The 16,383-nt window shown below is 39.8% G+C and overlaps 1 protein-coding gene across 2 annotated transcripts in view; it reads right to left on the bottom strand.

Moving 5' to 3' along the window:
• The window catches only part of LOC122668876 (enhanced ethylene response protein 5), an 88,380-nt gene that overhangs the window by 30,622 nt on the left and 41,375 nt on the right, over window positions 1–16,383 (bottom strand). The window contains exon 13 of one of the 2 annotated variants that reach the window (XM_043865443.1): window positions 11,473–11,612. The exons of the other annotated variant lie outside the window; for it this stretch is intronic. Within the exon in view, the coding sequence (XP_043721378.1) occupies window positions 11,481–11,612 (132 nt within the window). The 3' untranslated portion in view covers window positions 11,473–11,480. Of the gene's footprint in view, window positions 1–11,472; window positions 11,613–16,383 lie in introns of those variants that run through there. 2 annotated transcript variants of the gene reach the window in all.

Raw genomic sequence — 16,383 nt, 5'->3', positions numbered from 1 at the left:
GACAGAGGCACAGACAGAGATACAGAGTAGTGATTGAGCAGAGAGATAAGCAACAGAGCAGGAGAGTTTTTTAGAAGAAGCCCAGACAGAAGACCAAGGCAGTTGGTCAGAGAGTTTGGAGAGAGAGGCACACTGAGGTGTGTGCAGCTACACTCACCACCTTCACACCACCTAGCTTGGGTGTGGGAGTGGGCACACCTCCTAGGCACTAGGTGCACTTAGGTGCACAAGAGAGGGGGAGCTCACTAGATGTTCATTAGTGCCCCCAACAGGACTCAGATTATAGTAGTAGAGTTCCTGTAATAGTGCTTGGATTGGAGACATCAGTTTACACACAGTGCAGTTCTCGACAGTGTTGTTGCATTTGGTGGATATGGCATTCATCAGATGAGCAGATTCAGGACAGTTAGAGAACATAGCAGTTAGTGAGATGGTAGTAGTGATGTCAGAGGTTTGTAGTTGATGAGTGTGGCAGCCAGCAGTCAGTTTTATGTGCATCAGTATGGGTCAGAGTTTCAGTTGGTATCACTTTCATAGGCAGGTCAGAGTGCAGTTCTTCAGTTGAACATGGTGATTGTCTAACTTGGGCAGAGTTGGATGTATCAGCACTTGTGACAGGGGGAGTGATATGTTGGTTTGACTAGATGCAGAGGTTTATGTTGGACAGTTGGTGATGGTATTGCAGTTGTGAGCTGTAGATGGATTTGTTGGTATGTATCCACTTGTGACAACACTCTTTCTGTTGAGTAGTGTTGGGTGGATATGAGTTTGAGGTGAGCAATTGAATTTTCAATTCATAGGATAGGGAAGATGCGTATGGGCACTCCTATGTAGTTTGATAATTCACACCTGTAGGATAGGAAGATGCGGTGGGCACTCCTATAGGTGCTTGTATCCCACATTGGGAAAGATTGCTCAGGTGATGTGATTGATAGAGGCAGCAGATGGATTTTTGACATTATATTTTTTGCTACTTTCAGATTGGACTCATATGGAGTCAGATGGATTTCTTTGGTACTGAGACCAAAGATGGTGTTCTCAGATATACAGGAGATACGAACACTAGTTGGACACAGAGATATCATAGGCAGGGGGAGTATTCTTAGGAGAGCAGAGATTGGACTTAGGGGGAGTCCAAGGTGGAGAGAGTCTCTATTGAAGGTGGAAGGCAGTCCACTTCAGCCCTTTGCAATTATTGTCAAGGGGGAGAGAGAGAGACTCATGAGCATGGATGGCTTTTGATGATATTTTGCTCATGATGTGTTGACAACAATTCCAAAGGGGGAGATTATTGAACACACAGTGCAGATGGCAGTGACTGTGTGTTGGTTGTCGTTGTTGTCAACACAGTGCATGTGTGTTGTTGTGGTCAACACAATGCATCTTGGTGCAATTACAACGCTCAGGCCAGTCAAGCAGCATTCTAGTTGAGTAGACATGCTTATGGCAATGCAAGCAGTGACTGGATTGTGTCCTCACCATCCCCAGTAGTTCTTACAGTGTTCACTACGGCAGTGATATCATTACAGGGGTATGGCAGTGTATACAGAGCTCCCATAGTGTTTGGGAGTCATCCAGGGGTATTTTGGTCATTTGACAGTGTCGTGGCATGTTGGCAATGATACTGGAGCATCCAGGGATTATGTGGCAGCATGAGATTGTTCATTGCAGTGTTTGGATGCCTTATACAGCCTTGGGTGAAGGCTAGGTGCATTAAGAATGTTGATTTTATAGGTTTTTGCACTAGCAGCGTGTTCATCGGTATTTTTGGAGGATATATTGATAGAACTGGGTGGAGTATTCTACATGAATATTTTAGTTCGTCGAGTCCTCTTTCCATCGGTTTAAACGGTTCGTCAATCCGACGTCAAATGAGGGAGTTATGATTTTTTCCATTTGGATGAGCAAATTAGAAGCAAATCTGGAAAGTTGGATTTCAAATTTTGCCCTCGGCCAGCAGCTTAAGATCCCTTTTTGGTCTCAGGGGTTTAAATGCAAATAAATTTAATTAATGTCTATGATGACATAAATAAGTGAGTTTAGAGGGGCTCTTTTTGAAATTATCAAAGTTGAAGAGATTTTCAAAAAAAGGAAACCATTACTCTCCCACGTGAAGGCTGTGAATGGATGAGTTAAAAAGTTTTTCAAAAAGTCTTTGATTCCATTTAAAAGCTTTTGATTGGTTCTTCAAAAAGTATTTTGGAAACTGTGCCAATCTCTCTCTATCTTAAGAGAAGTACTTTAATCAATGCTTGATTGAAGATTCCTTTTATGTAAATTCCATTGGTCCATCTAAGAAGGGCTATTTAGTCTTTTACTTGATCTTTTGTAGAAAGAAGAGAGAAATGGTTCTTCTTCTTCTCCAAGTGAAAAAGAAGCTACAGAATCGTGGAGAGAAATATAGAAGAAAAAGGGAGAAGGAAAAAGAGAGGAAAAGAGAAGGAAGGAAGAAAAAAAAAAGGGGTTGCAGCCCTAAGCCCTAAGAGGTGTTGTATGCATCTATGATTTGAGTCTCCCTCTCTATCTCATGTGTCTCCAGCCCTTCCTTGATTCCATTGATATTTTGAAATCATAGAACCAGAACTTCTTTAGGTGGTTGTAGCCAAGAAGGAAGAGGGAAAAGAGAAAAGGAAGAAGAAAGAAGAAGGAGAAAGGAAGAAGAATGAAGGAAGGAAGGAAGAAAGAAAGAAGAAGAGAAGAAAAAGAAGTTTGAAGCCTCATCTCAAGCCCCATCTCAGATTCGGTGGAGGAAACAAAGAAGAAAGGAAAGGGAAAAGAAAAGAAAAGAAAGAGAAAAAGGAAAAGAAAATAAGAGAAAGGAAAGGAAAAGAAAGAAAAGGAAGAAAACAGTGGTTTCCCACACTGCCAGGAACCACTCCAGGACTCCAGTGATAGAGCACACTTGAAGATTCCAGTTCTCCATCAAATTGGGAGAAATTGAAGATTCCAGTGAGCCACCAGAGTTGCCAGACTCCATCACCGGACATCAGTGATCAAAGACAGTGCATGGTTGTGAGATTTTCTACACTTTATTGCCTGTTGTGTTTTATATACTGTATTTCCATTGCGTATGCTAGCTAGGTTATACTGCCATAGACCTATGCTATGTGGATTTCATTGTAGGGCATTTGTATAAGCCCAATTGTTTTTATTGAGTTATCCAGTTGCATCTGGACACAGTGCTGGTTACCAGTGGGTGCTAGGAAAACCATTGGGGGTAACACCCTTGTCTCTATACTTAGGGATAGAAGCAGGTCAGATGTCTTGAGTCATAGGTGTGACTAAAACATCATCTGCCGCGGGTGCGGCCTCTCAGTTTTATGTTGGAAAAATTAGTGATGAGTAGATGCTGAGGTCCAAGTGACCATTACTCCGTGCATGTAGGCAACTTGCCGAAGCACGTATTTCTCTGTGTTGTGGATGCTTGATTGCTTTGGTTAGAAGTGCATTTATGCAGGATGGGTGTACACACCTGGTAGAGCCTTTGAGTCTGGCTGGGGTGTGTATACGACTTTGTGGTTTGTATTCAGATCCTCCAGTTGTGATTGAGTCGGTGTGCTTGAGTGATGGATCTCCAACAGTTGACATAGCACTCTTGGCAAGACTTTGTTTAGTAGCTCTTAGCAAGTGATGTCGGTGATTGTGGTTGTATGTGACTGTGTCAGATTGCTAGTTAGAGTGTGGTTGTGTACTGTTTGCCTTTTGAGAAGACTGTGTGGGTGGTTGTGGTGAGTGTTAAAGATCTCAACAGGTGAATTGGGAGTGAACCTGTTGGAGGGAAAGATTTTTATAGTCCACTGATTCACCCCCCCCTCTCAGTGGCCATCACTGTTCAACACAAATCTCAGAGCTCTCCTGTATACTCTATCTCGTACTCGGGAAATCTAATATAAAAGGGCAAAAAGATTAATGCTCGATTGTGATTTGAGATTGAGGTGAGCTATACCTGTTTTGCCGAAGAGGGAGTGTTTTGTGGAAGAGGGAGTCTTTTGCGGAAGAAAGGGTTCACTTGAGTTGCAAAGACAAAAAAAAAAAAAGAAAAGAATTTGACGACTAATAAAACAGCAGCCGTAAATGTGTATTTGAAACTCCTACTGTATAGGAGGAGTATTTAGGATACTTTATTTTTGGACGGTTCAGATTAAACTCCTTGAATCTGACGATTATTAAAAAGCAGTGTAAAAGATTCTTTTTATGCACGAATGTGCATGAAAACCAGCTCCATTAATAAATATCACTGCCATTTTGTCTTCGAGTCTCTGTGCAAAACCCAACACCCAAAGCGTAACCCATTAAAAACTTTCTAGATAAATTCACAAGGCAAAAAGGTGGCAGCGCTCGAGCACTGTTATTGTAAATTACTAATAGCAGCGCTCCATCAATCCTAACCGTTAAATTGTTATAATTTGATCTGAAACGTCCAATTATTAAATCACTTTACCTGTTGTTTACCCATCTAACCGGTGAACCACATAGTGTTCCGTCTCTTTCAAACATGATCCCCAATATCTTGATTTCTACCCCAAAAAAAAAAAACAAAAAAATTTCCCAAAGTCTCTTTCAAACACGATGCCCCAAATCCCCTTTCCCTTACTCTGTCTCACGAAGGATTCATCTTCTTGTTTCTTTGCTCTGCGTTTTCACCAACGATTCATCTTGTTCCTTGTCTCTGCTGAACGAAGCTGAAAACCTGCTGTGAACCTCTCTCACCTTGGGGGTTTTATCTGCATACCAGAACCATTCGATGGAGATCCAAAGCTGGTACTTGCAAACCGCCAATGGGTTTGCCGGGAAGAAGAGATCTGAGTGACTGAAATGGGTTTGGTTTGATGTGAATGAACCGGTTGGTGGGTTTGTTTTAGGGTTTAAGGTGGTTCAAATAGATCTCTTTTGGTTTTCAAAATACATATGTTTATTCAGAGTTCTTCGAAACAATCATTCAATAGAATCATCCTTCATATTACCGGACTGATTAAATCGATTGAAATTGATCTACCCAAAAAGAGAAAAAATGATCAAACTCCTAATCAGTTCGGTATTGGTTTTGATTTTCAAAAAACCTTTAGAAGATCAAAATCGGCCAATAATGGATACCTATAGGTTTTGATTTAATTTTTTTTAGACCAAACTTCGTATCGGCCCAAAACCGGATCGAACTGATATATGAAAAAAATTCAATCATTACCAAACCAAATTTTATGTTAAAAGCTGACCCCACTGCATGTGGTAAATAGATAAAAAGGGAAAGATGGTATTAAAAAACAGGAGAAAAAAATCATAAAATAATGCAATTAAGCCACTAAATAAACATCATGTAACCAAGACCTGACTCCACTCAACAAATACGATTTACTGTCAATCCATGTCTCTTAGTGGATCGAGCTCTCATAGTGCTCATTTCACCATTCCTTAGATCGGATACGAATCGGATGTGATCACCTCATAAATCTCATTTCATCAAACCTTAGAACTAGTTGAATCATCAAAAACCATAATGATCGCGGTCAATGATTAATTTTTTATTATCACTATATTATCGGTTGAATTTTATTTTTCTTTCTTTTTTTCGGATTATTCATATTTTTTTCCCATATATTATTAAATAGATAGAGATATCCCTAAACAATGACGGATGCGAATCTTTAAATATCTACTTACGACGGTTGCTATACCATATAGAGATATAAACAGATCGGATATGATCGGATCCGGATATTCTATGATCGAATATGGGTATCCGTAAACGGATACGGATGAGAAATTAACCAATATAGTGATTTTTTCGAATATTTTGACTTACATCCCTGATTTGTGTAACCAAGACTTGCCTCCACTCGACAAATTCGATTTACTGTCAATCCATGCCTCTTAGTGGATCGAACTCTCGTAATGCTCATTTCACCATTCCTTAGATCGGATACGAATCGGATGTGATCGCCTCATAAATCTCATTTCATCAAACCTTAGAACTAGTTGAATCATCAAAAACCATAATGATCGCGGTCAATGATTAATTTTTTATTATCACTATATTATCGGTTGAATTTTATTTTTCTTTCTTTTTTTCGGATTATTCATATTTTTTTCCCATATATTATTAAATAGATAGAGATATCCCTAAACAATGACGGATGCGAATCTTAAAATATCTACTTATGACGGTTGCTATACCATATAGAGATATAAACGGATCGGATATGATCGGATCCGGATATTCTATGATCAAATATGGGTATCCCTAAACAGATACGGATGAGAAATTAACCAATATAGTGATTTTTTCAAATATTTTGACTTACATCCCTGATTTGTATAATCAAGACCTGCCTCCACTCGACAAATTCGATTTACTGTCAATCCATGTCTCTTAGTGGATCGAACTCTCATAATGCTCATTTCACCATTCCTTAGATCGGATACGAATCGGATGTGATTGCCTCATAAATCTCATTTCATCGAACCTTAGAACTAGTTGAATCATCAAAAACCCCCTAATGATCGCGGTCAAGGATTAATTTTTTATTATCACTATATTATCGGTTGAATATTATTTTTCTTTCTTTTTTTCGGATTATTCATATTTTTTCCCCGGATATCCTGGTTGATCCCGTATCAGTGGGTATCTCTGAGACTGATGCAATCTAATATTAAAAAAAGTATAATACCTAACGGATGCAATCTAATACCTAACCGATGCAATCTAATACATATCGACCAATACCAACAAGGTTATCCTATGTTCTTAAAAAAATTATTATTATTTTTTTAATATATTTTTACCCTTGTCTATACTGACCCACCGATACAAGATTGACCAGAAATCGGTTTTGGTCTCAGTCGATATCGATCTAAATCGATCTATCAGTTATTCAATAACTCTTTTTTTTTTTGGTTCAAAAATTAGATTTTTTTTTACATTTTGACCCGGATTCACATCCTCTACTTCCATCACTTGTACTTCCATCCTACTTCTAAGCCCTATGAGAGCGCCATCTGGACTGACTTGTATCCAACGGTTGACATCAGTCAAATTCAATTTTTTTGAATTTCATCCATGTCATGATTGAACCATCTTAAACCCCCACTCAAACCGGTTCAAAGGGCCTCCCTCAAACCGAACCCGACCCACCCTTAAACCAAGCATTAGGGTTTGGATCGTTTCAAACAAAAATCCCCAAATATCTCCTTTGTTTTTCTCTTCTTCTTCCCAAAAACGCAGAGCAGAGCAAGAGAAGCCCTAAAACGAGTTGAGATCGCCGAGACCGTGAGAGGGAAGTGAGGCGGAAGGAACTGGACGACCTAAAACTCTGAGTTGCCCTAAAACTCTAAATTGCCTCACCAACTGTCACCATCCATCGTTCTTCATTTCGAACGAGAAGCCCTAGTGCTTCATCCATCCATCCATCATTCTTCTCTTCTTCTTCCCAAAAATGCTATCAAACGAAACTCATCTCCTATTCAGAAATCCCCATTTCATTTCGATTGAAAAGCCCTAAAACGAGTTGCATCATTTCGTTCTTCTCATTTTTTTTTTTAATTTCACAGGGTCAGGATACTGGAAGTGAAGAGATGCTGAACTATTTGCAATTTGATCAAATTTAATTCTTTTGTACTAATAAAAAATCCAAGCTACAGTGTATAGAGGCTACGAATCTCTGGAAATCTGATTAGAATGATGAAATACTTTTTTGACTTGTTGCTCCACCCTAATATACTTTCGGTTTTGGCCCCAGAAAAGTCGAATAATCACCATTGTTGATGAGGTCACATCATGTTATAAAGAGTAAGGACTGGAGACCAACTCAGCTCCATAGAGAGATCCAGACATTTATTCATCATATGACCCTCCAATGACATGAGCAGTGAAAGCAGAGAAGTATTCAGAAGTTGTAACTGGAGAAGAGATAAAAAGAAAGAAGAAAAAAATGTCGAACTTGTTAATGGATTCTCTGTTTAACTAGTGAAATCTTTCAACCCCGCAATCCATCAAAGTCCTTCACTTCTGAATTTCAAGGTCCAAAAGAGAACCTTACACAGGAGTAGGAAAATGCAAAGAGGAAAGGAAATTGGATTTCTCCTTTTTCTTGCTCTTTATCCACTCTCTTCTTTCCATCTATATCTCATACTATTCCTACAAGCTTCTGTGGTAAAATCCCAATTGAATCGCCTCTCTCTCCAGAATTTAGTTGAATCTTCTCTCTCTACACCGTCTGCTTCTCTGCAAATCCGAAAAGCTTTAGTTTAGAACCTCCATTAGTCTTTTCCTGAAAGTTCGAGGTGGGGGGGGGGGGGTTTTGTTGGGGGGGGGGGGGGGGGGGGGGGGGGGGGGGGGGGGGGGGGGTTTGGGGGGGGGGGTTTTTGGGTGGGGGGGGGTGGGGGGGGGGGGGGGGGGGGGGGGGGGGGGGGGGGGGGGGGGGGGGGGGGGGGGGGGGGGGGGGGGGGGGGGGGGGGGGGGGGGGGGGGGGGGGGATCGATGCAATCTAATATTAAAAAAGTATAATACCTAACGGATGCAATCTAATACCTAACCGATGCAATCTAATACATATCGACCAATACCAACAAGGTTATCCTATGTTCTTAAAAAAATTACTTTTTTTTTTTTAATATATTTTTACCCTTGTCTATACTGACCCACCGATACAGGATCAAACCAGAAATTGGTTTTGGTCTCATCCGATATCGATCTAAATCGATCTATCAGTTAGAAATAAATTATTATTTTTTTGGTCCAAAAATTAGATTTTTTTTTCATATTTTGACCCTTGTCTGTACCAACCCACCGATAGGGGTTCGGCTAGGAACCGATATTGGTATTTGCTAAGGAATTGGAGAGAGAAAGAGAGATCAGTTAAAACAAAAATGCCCATCTTGGGATTTGGCTGAATTTGGCTGAATGATGTTCATTTCGGATACGGATATCGGATAGTAAATACGTATGTTCGATTGACCCGTTTGGTGAAGTCTAGTTTGTTTCTCAAGTCTCATTTCATCACCTAGCTGTTCACAACTTCAAAAGTTGAAGAGGATAACGTGGACTCTCTTGGGTTCCTTCACCATAGAGAGTGAAACGTGGACTTACAATGCACATACACCAAAGCTCTCAAATGCTGAAAATATGGAGTTGCAGGTGTACTCTCACTGCCCCTTTTACAATCTTACACGAAAATGGTGAGGGTGAATAGCTATTGCAGGTGATCTTCTCACAGTTGAACCCCAACCCTTTTAGAGACTTGGCTGTCCTAGAGACTTACATCAAAACAGTGAAGATGAATGGGTAAGACCATTTGCAGATTTGTGGTCTTTCATCTTTTAGGAAAGAAAAAGAGCAGGTGATCTTGCTGGTTCAACGAGAGAGAGAGAGAGAGAGAGAGAGAGAGAGATATGTGCAATCGAGTGAGAGAGCTACTCTTCATCGTTATGTTTGTTAAACAAGAGAGAGAGACAGAGAGATTCACACCAGGTGAGAGAGGTTCACACCAGGTTTTCAGCTTCGTTGGTTTTCAGCTTCGTTCAGCAGAGAAAAGGAAGAAGATGAATCGTTGGTGAAAACACAGAGCAAAGGAACAAGAAGGTGAATCCTTCGTGAGACAGAGCAAGGGAAAAGGGATTTGGTGCATCGTGTTTGAAAGGGACAGAGCGAAAGAGATTTTGAGAGTGTTTTTTTTTTATTTTATTTGGTACAAATCAGATTTTGAGATCGAGTTTGAAAGCCACACAATTCTGCTATTATTAATGTAGTTCACCGACTAAGTGTTGGGTAAGTGGGTAAACTGCAAGTAAAGTGGTATAATAAATTGGATGATCCAGATTAAATTTTAATAATTTAACGGTTAAGATTGATAGAATACTGTTATTATCAATTTATAATAATAGTGCTCGAGCGCTGCTACCGCTCGCCCAATTCATAATTTCCAGTTGCTGAAAAGTGTGACGAGAAAGACAAATCTTTAATAAAAAGGATGAGGGAGCTGGAGGTAAAGGTAGTTTCTTTTACACAAACTAAAAGGCCAGTATCAGCGGCATCAACAACCCACTGATACTGCTAAATTACACTGAAAATGATGATGGCCACTGACTTCGCGCATGAGAAGAGGCCTTCAGAAAAGAACAGAAGAGAAAAGAAAGCAAAAGCGAACTTGACGGGGTTGTCGCCGATGCCAGAAGAAACACACCGCTTTAGGGGAAGTCTCTTCCCCACCCAAACTGGAAATAAAGAATACATACGCTACAAAATCAGTAACCCTGCACACACCACCTCAATGGTGGCTTCCAATTTTTGTTTTCCTTTCAGACTCCTCTCTTTTCTGGTTTCTTTCCCCATTTTCACACCGACACATGGCACTGAAGGATATATAGGGTTCAGCCAATGCTTTGGCGGAGTTTCGTCAGCTTTCACCTAGTTGTAGATTTTTACCGGCTTCTCAAATGTATGACGGTTCTGCAAAATTGGAGACAATGTCACTCTATTGTGATTATGGAATCCCTAGCGTACTTTCTTGACTCTTGCACTATTTAGCAATCACACATTAAGGAACAGAGAAGAGTGGAAGTCTGAAAGGATCATGTCGATCAATACGCCTTAATCCACAAATTTCTTTACTGTAACTTCAATTTTGAAGGGTTTGATTTTCAGTTTTGGAGGTTTGATTTTAGAGTTTATCATCTGCAAATGGTTTAGGGTTTGATTTTCAGTTTCAAACCCTAAACATTTGGAGATGATGAGGGTATTTTGGTCATTTTGTTTTTAAATTATGATAAATTTTTATCAGATGGGCATTTTGATCGTTAGATACTCTCAAACTAATAATTGACTTTCAAATTAACGGCCAGAACCAAATTGTTGCAAAATTTTGAAAGTAGAGAGGAATTTGCAATTATAAAAGCTGTAAGAGGCATTTAGACAAATGGGCATTTTCAGGGGGGCATTTATAAAAAGCCCTTTTCTTTTTGTTAATTGAAAGCTTGACTGTAATATTCAGATGAAGAGAAAATAAGTGAATACCTACTCTCCTGGAGCTTCTTGTAAAGCTCTGCTCAGGCTTTTACCATCATACCAAGGAGGAGCAGATTTGGTTAGATGTAGGATACATGTTATTCCACACTTCTTTCACCTGAATCAGTGGTTTGCAGTGTTCATGTTCACAGTTCAACACAAACAACTCCCCCCTCCCCCCCCCCTAAAAAAAAAAATCCTGTTTCCATTCGACGATTGTAGTTCAGCAAAGCATGAGATAATACATAGCTGGTAAAGTCAACACGTCTGATCCAACAATAAAAGAAGCTACATGAATAGAGGAACTGCTTGCGTAACATGATATTACAAGGAAAATCATTCATCATCATCTGTAGATTTATGCAACAACATTCACTGAAACAACTACACACTCCTACCCCTACCCCCACAGACAAAAAAATTAAAAAAAAAAAGGTATAATAAGTCCTAGAACACTTGGAACTTTTTTATTTTTATGAGTACCCTATGAATTGACGGGCTTTCCATTTAACTTGGGGAAAGGATCTTGCTTGCTTAAAACAGCCACTTTGCTCTTGTGAGCGAAATATCCTTTCACAAGGTTCTTGTATATTAGAATAGCCATGATGCATTCCACCTACAAAGTATTGTGACAAATCTCACATCAACAACTTGGATATTAGACATCTAGCAACTCAACAAGTACGGCCTATAGAAGCAACTTCTTTTTTCCTTTTTTTTTTTTTTTTTTTTTTTTTGTGGGGGGCGGGGATGGAGGGATTGAACTCCTCTCCAGGGAGCATCCAGCCGTTGGGCTGTCCACACACCTTCCTAGGCGTGCGTCGAGATGTGTGCAGCATAGGCCAACCCTTGGATGCCTCCTGACACTCCGTGGGAGCTGATCTCCGTGGAGAGGAGCCGGATCCCGGGGCCCAGGGGGGAAGTGAGGGCATGGAAAGTAATTGAGTCTGATACGGTGATCCCCCAGCTTCACATCCAAGCAAGGCTAGAGAAAGAGGGGCATCGAAAAGATGAATACCTCGTCAACATCCATGTCAATCTCAAGCCATTTCAAGAGAGTGAGCTGTGTGAGTTAGCATTCAACGATATCTTCTGGTGTGCTTTGCTGGGGTCCCTCTGCTTCTGGATGATGTAGCTGCAACAAGAGAGTGAGCTGTGTGAGTTAGCATTCGACGATATCTTTTCTTTTGTACAGATAATTCGATTATAATTTACTAAAAATTGGCATGGATATCGATAAACACTCGAAAACAACATTTCACACCCATCTAAACTCAAAAGTTATCGGATTCAAATGAAATTTTATGTGCACGCTTAAAATGGCCAAATAAGGTCATCCGACGGGTTTTAGAATAAATCGGGTGGTTTGGATATCGAGAAAAATACCAAGGTCAAAACAATTTTTTTTCTTATTAGAAAAAGTATCAAATGACATCGAATTTGAACGAAATTTCACATAAATGCTCAAAATAGCCATATGAGGCTAAATATAAAGTTTTGGTTCAAACTAAGGTGGTTTAAAAATTGAGGAAAGTACTAGGAGCAAAATGGTCATTTCGCAAAAGATTGTCGGATTTGGGTGAAATCTTGCACGGGGGATTGAAACAATTAAATAACATTGTCCTAGGGGTTTTAGACTCTATTTGGTAAGATTTGGGTATGAGAACTAGGCTAAGAGTGAAACGATAATTTTTGCCATTTGGTCGCCACAAAAGGGAACTGAGCCCTAATCGATCATCATTGCCAAAACATACTTCCAAGGTGTTAAAGAAATGTGGTGTCTATAGTTCTAAACCGATAAACTGCAAAATCGATTTAATAGAATAAACTGATTAAAATGTGATTATTTAGTGGGCGTACATGTTTAGAAGTATATTCAAATCTAGGTTCTCAATTGGCCCAAACTTGAACTGAAACCGATTATAGACCATATATATACAAAACCAATAATATTGCTAAATTGAAAATCGAAAATAAATGCAGAACTTAAAACTAAAACAAAATTGATTACTAATCGATCTGCTTCATTTTGTAAAATTATTTATAGTGAAGAAGCATGTTCAACTGTTCCATATGCAATTCCACATTATGTATATAGATCGATCACTTGGCATCTCCTCTCTTTTCTACAAGTTATATGGCTAATCACAATAGCATTTGCATATATTGAGTGCAATAATATCTGACCAAATTGCTTCCTCACCCCGTGCGGTATGTGAGCAATCCTCTTCAACCATCAATAGCAGACCATATGAGTCCATCCCATGTTAGAATTTTAATTCTATTGGGATTAATATATTTTATGTGGATTAATATTAAATATCCTAAAACTCATGTTAATTAATTATTAGTCTAATAAAGGGGATCATTGAGTTATATTAGGAGTCTTATGTGGACTGGTTTTAGTGTGGATTAGGTAGATTCCTACTGGGACTATGATGAGAGATACCCTATAGGAATTACTATATAAAGAGAGTTAGGTCCCCCCTCTACCCATCACAACTAATTATTCTCAATCTCTGTTGAGGAGTGCATTCTTGAAAGAGAATGAGATATTCAGTATTCATCATCCATGTGTATACGGTATTCTCATCAAACCAGTTATCTTTTGGAATATAAGGAAAACACCTAGATCTTTGTTCTTTATTTTTCGTTGCGATTATCATCACTATGGACTTGAAACAAGGTTAGTGGTTTTATCTCTGATTCTTTATTATTTGTTTGATTATATTCCTGAATGCTCTATAGAGATCCTGGTTTTTATGATTTAATTTTGTCCCTATTTGAATCAAACTATTCTAACATTCCATCCTCAAGAAGAGTTCTTCCAAACAAACAAATTGCACGAAAGTATGGCCGGTAAAATGATTAAGACACGTGTGGAGCTAAGTGAGGTAAAGTCATTTCAAAAAATTAAACCTTTTTTCAATGATTTTTTTTTTTTGGTGGTGAGAAAGGAAAAATATATTAATTGAACAGGACCTTTTTTGAATGATTGAATTTGGAGTTTCATAATTGAAATATGGCCTAGCGGAACAGAGACATTTTCTAAAATAACCGATTTCAAAATTATTTTTTTTTTCCAAATGGAGAAGGTTGCCTCCCTCGGAAAATTATCGCCCCCTGTACTGGGGGCACTGCTGTAAATGCGCACAGCAGCGCCCCCAGTATTGGGGGCGATAAAGATCCTGCCTCCCTGTGGTTGCGGAGGAATGCTCATTACTTTGTTGGTTGTATGGCTGATGCAATGATAGATGTGTCATACCTCATACGTCACTAGTGAGCCTAATAAGAGGCGCAGATTTGTTTGATAAGAGCAATCTGTGAAAATATTTCATCTGAACGGTTGTGAATCATTTACGCACACTTACGTCCCGTGAAAAGGGCAAAAAGGAATTGAAAATGTTGTGCTATGAGTTAAAAGGTATATTAGTAAGTTTAGTCTTCTAAAGTCTCTCTCTCTCTCTGTCTCTCTCTCTCTCTCTGGTGTCTATTCAAAAACACCTTCCCCTTGGGGACCGGGCTCCTGTCTATCCGGACAGCAGTGCTGCATGTGCAGCACCTGAGATGAGGTGATGCGTATTTACCACCTTAACCCTGCATGTCCCCTTCGTCCGCTGTATGGAAAAAATTTTGCAAGTGGTCTCTCTCTCTTTCTATTTAAACACACTTTCCCCTTCCAGTATGAGATATGTTTGATCAAATCAATTTAGAAACAAGTGGGAAGGGCTCGGGCCGGAGAAATACCGTCTTCCCTCGGCCACAGAGAGTGGCGTAGCGTTTGGGCATACTGTCGTCGATGATCGGGTGAAGGAGAGAGAGTAGGAATCACCATTGATTGACTCTCATCAATGATGTATACCATCTTAACTTCGTCTACTTCCATTCCCTCTACTAATTTGGTTCTAAAGAAGAAGAAGTGCAATAGCAGAAGGCAAAGAATCTCCCCCTTCAGCAGGATAACTGCTCGCAGGTCCTCCCCGCCGCCCCCGTTTGACGTCTTCATATGCCACCGTGGGGTGGATACGAAGCCCAACTTCTGTGGCTTGCTTTACCAAGATTTGGTAGACCAAAAAGTCATTCCCTTCTTGGACTACAAGAGCATGAAGCCAGGCGAAGAGCTCAATGAAGTCATTGAAACTGCTTTACGAGACTGTAAGGTTGGGGTGGTCATCTTCTCTCCCAATTTTTGCAATTCTGATAACTGTCTCCATGAATTGGCTTCCATGATGGAATACCAGAAGATGGTTATTCCCATATTCTATGATGTCAACATCTCTGATCTTGTGCTTGCGGACGATGGAAGCTTTACGACCAAGCAACTCCATAGGTTTGGATGGGCGCTTGAGATGGCCAAGCGCAGGGTCGGCATCTCGTTTGATTCGTGCAAAGGGTACGTACGTAAGTAGGTAACTATGATGATTTCTTGAGGTTTGTTTTGAAACATTTTAATCACTCACTGCTTCTCCGATGGTTCTTCCAGCAGGGATTGGTCCGATCTGCTAAAAAAAGTTTCGAACAGGGTGGTGGAAATCTTGAAGGAGTTAGAGGAGGATGAAGAGAAAAATTCAGCTGCTATCTGAACCTATTAAAATTTTTGCTTGTACGTAGAAGTTAAATGTTCCCATCTATATTTTATAAGAATATTCTATCTGAACCGCTTTCTATATGAAAAAGATCCTGTCAATCATCATAGTTTGTTTTTTTTATGAAAAAGATCTTTAATAAAGTAGGGTTTGGAAATGTGAAAGAGGGATCTGCCGGACTCGGCTCCTGTCAATCCGGGCAGCAGTGCTGCATGTGCAGCATTTGAGATGAGGTGGTGCGCATTTACCGCCTTACCCGCTGCCCAATATCTTGCCCGAATAGGGATAAGGCAATCAAAGCGTCCACCTCATCTCAGACGCTGCACACGAATGCATGCTGCCCGGATTGACAGAATCTTTTTCATGCCAAGAATCTTCTTTGGCACGATTCAAAATCTGAAATAGTGAAGACCAGGTAACATTTTTACCTAACACCGAGTTAACTAATCATGCGATTATATCTTTTTCTTACTTTTTATGGCTTTTATTCTAAGGAAAAAGCTAATTGACACGTTACAAAAGTCTTGTAACCTATTTTTAATTTACCTAAAATACCCATACTTAGAAAGACATGATTAGCACATTAAAGGAAAAAACAATAAAGTACTTAAAAAAATTCAATGGGATTGGATTGCCTTGTATAGAGAAGAGACATTTTCACCTAAACCTACTTCACCGCCCCTATACTCGCTTCTCCACCTCTGTCGCGATACCCTCCCTCTCTATCTCTTCTTTTCAACTGCAACAAGCGATTGCCGCAAGCTGCGGCGTCACCCTACATTGCTTGCCTAAAACCTCATT

Source organism: Telopea speciosissima, chromosome 7, assembly GCF_018873765.1.
Source record: "Telopea speciosissima isolate NSW1024214 ecotype Mountain lineage chromosome 7, Tspe_v1, whole genome shotgun sequence".
NCBI lineage: Eukaryota > Viridiplantae > Streptophyta > Magnoliopsida > Proteales > Proteaceae > Telopea > Telopea speciosissima.
The sequence above is the reverse complement of the archived record's forward strand: the minus strand, read 5'-3'. Positions and strand labels throughout refer to the sequence as shown.